Source organism: Buceros rhinoceros, unplaced genomic scaffold (genome assembly GCF_000710305.1).
Source record: "Buceros rhinoceros silvestris isolate BGI_N320 unplaced genomic scaffold, ASM71030v1 scaffold39281, whole genome shotgun sequence".
In the NCBI taxonomy this organism is placed as follows: domain Eukaryota; kingdom Metazoa; phylum Chordata; class Aves; order Bucerotiformes; family Bucerotidae; genus Buceros; species Buceros rhinoceros.
The window spans coordinates 13,018-22,092 of record NW_010393162.1 but is presented as its reverse complement, the minus strand read 5'-3'; the positions used below and the strand labels follow the sequence as shown (position 1 = coordinate 22,092).

The window sequence follows — 9,075 nt, the reverse complement described above, 5'->3', positions numbered from 1 at the left end:
GGCTGAGGAAGGAAGGGATCTGCTGCCCTCTAGGCAGCAAAAGCAAAAAATAAATGAAGCTTTGCAGAGAAAGGGGTTCTGAGGCGATGGTCTCCTCACACAGGCAAGCGCTGATCTGGTGACAGCCGCATTGTGGCAGGACATTGTGGACAAGCAACACGCAGGATGGACTCGGGGATGCAGTGGATTAACACGCTCCTCTTCCAAATACTGGGTGGATGAACCAGCAGCAGCACAGGAGCGGAGGTGCAAGGGTTTTCCACCCCCTAAGGGGTTTTGTACCACTCTTTCACGTAGCAGAAGTGCCGTTGGTGGAGCCTGATGGAGGAGAGGAGCAGCCAGCGAGAGTCCTCCACGGCCCACGCTGCCCTGCACAGCGAGTGGGCTGAGGTCAGCTCATCGCACTAGGGATGGGTTTAAGCCTCACCCACAGGCAGGGCTGCGATGAACGCCCTTGTCCGCTGCACACACTGTACGTACAGACACGCCCTGCGGTGGCGTTTGTAAATGAGCTTGTAGACATTCCAGGCCTGGGCAAGGACCTTCCTTCCACCTCTGCGGCTATAAAAAGCAAGCAGGGCTGTGGCTGGGCTCCTCCGCCTTGCACCAGAGCTGGGGACCGGCGGCAAGTGGCGCTTGTTCGGTGGCTGCTGCTCTGAAGCAGGTGCCATCCCTCCCTCAGCACCCTCTGAACCATCATCGAGCCATGAAGTGACAAAGAGCTGCTTCCCCGTTGTTGCAAAACCTGCTCAACTGAGCTGATGCGAATAGAAGAAAATGAGGTCGCTATTGCAGCTTGTCAGGGAGACAAAGCCACTGGGGACTCTTCCCCGAGGCACCTGGAGCAGCCCCCAGCTCTTCCAGGGAAGAAACCTCCTGGTTCCCCACACAGACCCGCTGCAGCCTGGGCAGACAGGACTTCGCCATACCCAGGGCCTGGGTCACTGTCAGCTGTACCCCGTGACAGACCAGGCCCTGTGACCAAGGGGATCCCCAGGAGAAATTCTGGATCCTGCTCGAAAACATCAGCCAACCCCCAGTGCGCCCACATGCCTCCAGCCCCCCACGTGTTTATCACTCTAACACCCCCAAAGCATCACGCGTTCAAGAGCACCTTTTGTCCCGGCACAGAAGGACGCTGAACACTGGCTTAAGCAATTTGCGCATCTTAAAAATAAAATCCTTTATTGATAATATGAATGTTTAACATGTTTAATGCCATCAGCTATAAAAATGATTAAAGACTTCAGTTTGGTACATTTGGCTTTACAAATTTACACGTGTTAATGAATTAATACTAGTGTATACGTTTTGCACTTCATTATACTCCATTAGCCAGCGACAAACTCTGCAACAATGTCTGCTTATATCAGAAGTGAGTTATAGAAGGAATATTTAGTTGCTTCCACACAGAATCTACATCAACAGTCAAATGCTAACTCTAAATGTCGCATGGAATTAGCTGGGTCTGTTTCAATACCTTGTGCTTAGTTCTCTCAGAGAAGCTCCCAGCAAAACCACGTTCCTCTGCATCCCCCTTCCCCTATCACGCTTCAGCAGAAGCAGCACTCGGTGCATGTCTGGACCGACTGCCTCACTGCCCGCTCTGCAGAGCCGTGGGTAACGGGGACGATGCCATCCGGAGCAATGGGAAAGCGAAGACACTCTTTAAAGCAGTGGATACAAAAGCCTCACTTGGTGATACATGGGCCAAAACCCATCTGCCCATCGGTCTTGCTGGCATTAAGAGGAAAAATCTGTAGGTACTTAAAATGTTAAAAGAGTAATAAAGGTACTTCCAAAAGAGTCACTGCCCGTCTACCTTGAGGCCGCCTGCGCCTCCGCACCCAGCCCGTTCCACTGGCCCAGGAACAGCACATCACTCCACAGTTCAAAGGCTGCTAAAAGGTGGGTAAAAGCCTCTTGTTCCAGTCCAGACACCTGCCCCGGCGGTGCGGGAGGGTGCAGCGGGGCCGCCCCAGACCACAGCCCACACATGAGCTCTGCATCCTGCAGAACGAGACCAGACCAGTGTGTGCTCCCGGCTGCCACAGGGACCTGTCCGGCAGTAAGGGTGGATGCAGTCTGTCTAATTAAATATTAAAAACCGACACGGAGCACGTCTCCGGCAGTGGGAAGCTGTAAACGTGACGCTGCTGAGAGGGAAAAGCTGACCAGCACTGAGCAGCCAGTCCAGTTTCTAAATTTAGGATCGGTTCACAAACAGCACCCGAGATGAGGAACCCGGGGCTGTGCTCCCGGGCTCTGCCGCTGCCTGCGGCGCCTTCGCCCCGCCCTCACCACCCTCAGAGAACCGGCCGTGCTGTGCCGTGCCACTGAGCGATGGGCAGTGCCCGCAGCACCTCTGCAGGGGGGACAAACGCTTCTGCACGGCTGCTGGGGGCTTCTCCCCTCAAGCCAAGAAATTGTCCTCACATGATTTGCCTCAAACGTTGGCAAATCCTCACTAAGGAATTTTTTTAACCTTGATGAATTCCCACATTTTCTTCATATTGGGCAGGACATCAAGGATAGATAAAGGTTTTCCCAACACGTTGTGTATTTAGTATGGGTGTGTGAAAGCCCTTACACATACACACACGTCCAGTCACACACCAGTAATGATTTGGTTCCTTGTCTGCAGCCCAGGGAAGCCAGCAAGACCCCACAGCGAGCCCTGGGTAAAACCCAGGTCAGCCGGACACAGCTGACAGAGAGGGGGAACAAAATTATTGCTTTTGTTTGTAGTAGAAGATCCCACGGTACTGCTGCAAACCCCTGTGTCATACAGACTAGCGATTTTTTCAAGTATTAGTGAGATCTTTGTCAAGTAATAGCAAGATCCTCTTCTCAGAAGTTCTACACACAACAGTAGATTGCTTGAAGAGCTTGAAAATTCGAGGTGACACACCAGAACCCCGAATGTGGCTGTTGAAAGCACACGGGCATCTCTGCAGAACATTTTCTGGGAACACAAGAGAACTACATGGCCAGTGAACACCGAGAGAAAAGTCACCTGGGTTGTTTTAATAGCTAAATTTTACCCCAAGGAAAACTCGTGTGCTCCCTCAGATAGCTGGGACCCACGATCCGAAGGAGCAGATGTGGCTGGCTGCTGCAGGCTGGTGTCGCCTCGCCGAATCGGTAGCACATTTGCCAATTTATTTTAGCAAACGGAGAGAATTAAAAAGAAAACCAGTGTTGGTTTCGACATTCAGGGCTCACGGGAGAACTTGTCTCTGCAGCTCGATGGTCCCCTCCTCGCCGCATCGGAATCACATTCATATTGCAGGCATAGTTCAGGCACTTTTAAAATGTTCATCTGGAGTAAAAAGTCTGCAAAAGTTATTTCTGCATAATTTAAAAGTGGCATTTAAGTCGCATCAGAGTCCCACCACGTGACTGTGGTTCTTGTTATCTCTAATGAATGACTGTTGCCATGAGACATTTTGAGGCTACTGTAGAGCTTAATTAAGGTTTCTTCATCAACAGAAAATATTTGCCTACCTATTAAAAAAGAAAAAATATACTAAATGCTTTATACAGACAGAATCTGCTCCTATGGAAATAAATAACCTGGAGTGGAAAAACAGTGTCTTAGCTCTGGGATGCTCAGCTGCGGAATGTCACGGTCACAGTTCTGGAGACTAGCTGCTGGTTGGCAGGAGGATCTCCAGGTCTTTGCCATTCGACAGGACAGCAGTGTTAGAGCAGCTACTAGCCACGTCCATGGGGGCGCCCAGAGAGGATCCCTGGGAAGGGGTTTTGGGTAGCACAGTAGGAGCAGCCGGCGACTGAGCGAGGCCGGGTTTCTTTGGAGGAATTGGCGGAGGGTTCCCTCTTTCTGCCCTAGGAATGGTTGGCGACTTAATTCCAGGAGACAATGGGCTTAGTGGACTGGAAACCTTGACAGGGCTTGGAGAGTGACTGGATTCATTTTTGGGGCTCACAGCACTTGCCAGGTTTCGATAGTCCGTGCCAAAAGGTGAGCTGTTAGGGGAGACGGGTTTGATGGGTCCCTGCTGGCTGGTAAATCTGGAGAGGACCTGAGTGACCGTGTTGCGGGCCAGCTGCTTGGCAGCAGAGTTATCTGCTAGAGTTGGAGACAAATCCCGCGACGGGGGGCTCTGCAGACCGCTTGACTGATGGTCCTGTTCAGCTTGAGACTGGAACTTGTGCCGAGCTGCGTGGAAACGTTGATTGACCCCGACCTGGTAGGACGACTGATAACCAGGGCTGCCTGCTGAAGCTCCCACCAAGCGTTTGGTGAGAACTGGCGAGGAGCAGGGAGAAGGTGTGAGAGAGGAGGCCGCTGTGCTGCTGGGAGACAGGGAGACCCCGCCAGAAGGGAGCTGGGACATCAGGTGCACTGGCGACTCGGTTCTTACGGGAGAGCTGCCATTCTCAGCTGCGTTTTCTGCGGCTGTACCAGCAGCTTTCTCCTTGTGAGCTTGGTTCTCTGCTGCGTTTGTCTGCGGTGGTTCACTGGCCGCCTGCACGTCCGGGTCACAGTGACCATTGGACTTTGCGTAGGAGTGAGTGGGTGTCGTAGGGCTGGGAAAGCCGGCGTGCAGCGCCTTGCTCGCACTGGCAGAGTGTGCTCGGTCCGCCTGCAGAGCCTCTGTCTGGCAAGACACAGACTTCACTGCGGGGCTGTCAGTCGCAACGCCTCTGGACGTCACCGAGGGGTTTGGCTGCAAGGGCTCAGCAGGACTGTGCTCCTGGCAAGAAGCCTCCAGCTCTTTCAGGGCTTTCTTCAGACATTCCACCTCTTCTTTGAGTGCTTTTGTACGGTTTTCTTCTCTGTTCAGCTTGGCTTTCAGCTGTTCTCTCTCAATGTCAAACTCTGAGAGCTGCTTTTCTACTTGTGCTTCCATCTGTAAACCCCACTTCCTCTTGGACGCCAGCTCCTCTTCCAGTCTACTCACCTTACTCCTCTCTTTTTCCAATTTCAAGCTCAGTTCTGCTGTCTTCTGCCCCTCTTCAGCTGCCTTGGCAGTGGCTTTCTTGCACTCCACCACAAGCATGGAAGACAGTTGCTTGTGCCGTGCCCTCTCCTCCTCCAACTGGCTTGACAGCTTCTTCTGTTCTTTTTCAAACTTCTTCACTTGGGATTTTTCAAACTCCAGCTGGAAAGTAAGAACAAGGCAACCACAAAAACTCCTGAAGTATAATGCCCCAAAAGGGAACGGGGTTACTACGTATCTTGGAGAAACACCCCGCTGAAAGGTGGCCATGGCTAAGAAAGAGACTCTTGGCCCAGGTATCTGCAGGACGCTCTGCTATGACTCAGGCTGCACTTATTAAGAATTATTACTTACTACAGTTTTATCACGTATCAAATTCAATTGACCTTCGGTGAGATGCACCCCGGTCTGCCACACACTGATGGAACAGGCGATCTGGAGCGAAGCTTCCTTCCGCCTCATTTACTGCTTTGTCGTTTCCTTTTAAAAGTGTTTAGACTTTAAAATGCTGATGTGTTATGTATGTTTAATAAAGTCTACGGCGCTTGAGCAACAGAAAACAGTAGCTTAAATATTTATTATCATCTCTGAATAACCCCCCCCCAGGAGATCTTTCATGACTTACTCTGAATTTTGAGTACCAGAGAGCCCTATCATTTCCAAGTGCAGCCCTGTTCTCAAGAACGTCTCAGATTTCAGGCTCAAGTGAGATTTCAAAGCATCTGATTGCCTGTTAACAGCTATTAGCACTGCTCAGCTACCAAAACATCCAAAAAATTAAGGTTGTTTTTCATATCAAACTGATAAAAGCTAGGAGTGCCTTACAGGAGGGCGGTGACCACTACTCTTTCACCACAAAGGTACAATTAGACACCACGACTGAGTTCACCACCCAGGAGCCCAGGGCTTCCATGGGCTGGGTCATCACCAGCTACCAACACGTACCTGCTGGGTGAGCCGCTCCCGCTCCTTCTCCAGCATGTAGGTGACATCATCCCCCTCCGCTGTGTCCTGGGCGTGCCGCTGCCTCTCTTCCTCCAGGTCCAGAATCACCTGCCAAACAAACATCGGTCGCTTTGGTGCCCAGGCACGCTGACAAGGTGCTGTAACACCGGGCGGGATCGGTGCCTTCGCACACAGTCCACAGCCAAGGGACGCAGGAGAGCAAACCCTGCAGCCTCAGACACTCAAATTCAACTCAAAATCATATAAAAGCAGCTTTCAGACAAGTTACGATCCTACGTTACTATAAGGTATAGTTGAGCTGGTTTGCAAAAGAAGTTCAGAAAACCTCACGCTGGATCTATCTGTTTTACTGTTAAATAGGTAAATGAAGGCTTTTTCTCCAGGCTGCAGAACAGCCCTGTCCATCCGTGGTGGTGTGGTGCCCTCATCAGAATTTCCTGGCAAGACCATGAATACAAACCCCACCAGGAGCAGAGGCGCTGCCCCGGAGACCATGAGTCCAGGAGACAAGGGCCACTAACAAGATGATCCTCGCTCTGGTTTCTGCAGTAACTCGCATCCAGCCTTTGCCCCCAGTTTGGTACTGAGGAGCTGAGCACTGCAGTGCAAAGTTTATTTTCAAGAACATTAATTTGTTCTTCCACTTAAGGGGAAGATGAGCTCTTGAAATGAAATTGCTTGCCATAAGGACCCAGTGAAGGAGCTCTTTCAGCTTTAACACTGAATTACATGAATAATTTAAATTCTATTAATTCAACAAAAAGGCCAGAAAACAAATGTCCCAAGAGTCTCTGCCCCATCTCACTACCAACATTCCAGCAATTCCACCACATGCTCAGCTCCTCAGTCTTTCTGGAATTTAAGCTTCCAAACAATGCTTAAATATCTTAAGTACACAAGGAACCTTTTACAGGAGACAGGAAGGACAGAGTGAGAAGGGGGAAAAAATATCTGGTTTTAATAGCTTGATTTAGCCAGGTACTTGCTGAAGAGAATGACATGGCCTTGCTGTTACTTGCAGTGACTAAGAAGACAAACCAAAAGCTGAAGGCACCTCCAGCTGCCCACCCTGAGCACAGCGCCTGTGATGTGAAAGTGGAGCTGGTGGGTTGCTTATGGCACAGCAAGGTTTCTGCAACAGAAGCATCTCAGATCACTCACAGACTGAAAGGAACTTGCTCTGTCTTATCCTCATCAAACAGATTACAGGAAAATGAACTTTAACCCACGTGCTGATAAGTGATGAAACGGAGGGTTCAACTTTGGACCGCTTGATTAGGAGCAGAATGTGACTTGTACTGGAGATCTTCCTACATGATGTAGTAAGTTTTAATCAAAGCGAGAGTGAGACTCCTGACAAAATACAGAAAGGTATTGGCCCAGGCCCTTGCCAAACCTACACCTAGACTTTACATTGTAAAAGACAGCATCTAGGTACCACCTCAGAGCCTGCTGCTGATACCAGTCAAAGCAAAAATCCCAGCTTCTTCAGATGGAAGAGCAGCAGGTGAAGAAGTTCAGAAACAGTGTGGCAGCGCAGGTGACAGCAGGGATGCTCAGAGAGCTCCTCCCAGGCACAGATTCCAGTGATGTGCTCCTGCTGCACCATACTGAGCGAGTTTAAACAAAGGTCCAAAGTTCTTCTAGCTATCAAAACTCAAGGCATTTAGGTGTTTTTGCTGAAGTTAACACATGATCAAAATACAACTATTAACTTCTGCACAGCTTATCTGAAGCAAAACCCACCTTTCTGTGTCTGCTTTCCGCAGCAGCTAGTTGGGATAACATTCTCTCCTGCATGTTCTTGCAATGCTTCATCACCACTTTCAAAATAGATAAGGGATTGGTGCATACTGGTTGCTTTTCACCGTGGTTTCCCTCTTTCAGGGTCTCAAAATCCCTCTGCAAAGCCATTAGTGGGTCACTGATGTTGTACTTCCCATAGCGTTCTTCAATGAACGTGTCTCTGTGCTGGGCCTGCAACACACAAACACATCTGCATGTCAGGGTACTTAAAATAGGAGAGCAGCTAAGGAAGAAAGTAATCTGCAGTTAAATATTCCTCTTCCCCAGTTTTCCACTTAGAGATAAAGAGATCTTAGCAGGGTCTGATTCATATCCTGTTAGAGGAGTATTCAAGGAAACAAACCAGAGCGTGTTGTGTTAAAGGTCCCTGGTTAACAGCCCAGAAAGAGACCGCAACTCCTAAGCCAAACCAGTCAAGTGATGTCCCTGCCGCACAGTGGCGCAGTCCCTGCGACTGCCTGACCCTCAGAGCCCAGCAGACCCTGCCAGCTCTGGTCAGACCAGTCACACGGGGACAGACACCATGGATTTTACTATTCCTCTAATAGCAGACTCCGATCAAGCATGTTAAAACCATGAAAAGTGTCTGGTGAGGACAATAATCCTTCTACCATCAGAAGGGATTTCTAAACTGTTGCCTTTCAAGGCTTCAGCTAGTCTCCAAGCTAATTAAAATGCTCGTTAATACGTTTAACTAGGCAGTTGATGGTCCCCCACTAATAAAGACAATCAAACGTGGACAGATCAGATACACGCAAGCAAGGCCACAGCTGGAGCACAAGCAAACACCGGCTGTTCACAGGGACCACGAAACCAGTGGGGAGGGGACTTGATTAGTTTCTCACCATCCCTCCACCAAATGTCTTTTAACTCAGTGGCCCCAAACAAACTAGAAACAAAGGAAAGTCTCGCTTAAACACTCCACGGTCTGCCAACCGTCATTCCACAGCTACCTGCTCTCTGTCCATCACTCGCATTCCACAACCGTGCCACAGGAAAGAAGGTAAACGCCAGTTCTTGCTCAATTAATCATTTACTGTTTTGGTGGAAGAGCAGTTGTATGGTTGGTTGTCTTGACTGTGTCACCATCAAAGAATTTCACGTTGAGCAATTAAAGAGTTTTATTCTCGCAACAGCCTATAAATCAGTAAATTGTTACTAAAGTCCTTAATGTTCTCACCCAGACTAAACAAAGTGTAGTTTCTCAAGAAGCAAGACAGGAATGATAAGGTTTCTTTCGGTGACGCGTAATGATTAAGGAATCTCACACATACTCAGCTTTACATTTACAACGTTTAGAATCAGCCCTTGCAGCTGGAAAGGTGGTTGTTATCCT

At 49.5% G+C, this 9,075-nt stretch overlaps 1 protein-coding gene across 1 annotated transcript in view; it reads right to left on the bottom strand.

Annotated features, from left to right (window-relative positions):
- Positions 1–3,295: 3,295 nt before the first annotated feature.
- CTTNBP2NL (CTTNBP2 N-terminal like) overlaps positions 3,296–9,075 on the bottom strand; it is a 14,591-nt gene continuing 8,811 nt past the window's right edge. The window contains exons 2-4 of the mRNA XM_010144764.1: positions 7,680–7,910; positions 5,913–6,020; positions 3,296–5,129 (exon numbers count right to left, since the gene is read on the bottom strand). Of these exons, the coding sequence (XP_010143066.1) occupies positions 3,648–5,129; positions 5,913–6,020; positions 7,680–7,910 (1,821 nt within the window). The 3' untranslated portion in view covers positions 3,296–3,647. The remainder of the gene's footprint in view (positions 5,130–5,912; positions 6,021–7,679; positions 7,911–9,075) is intronic.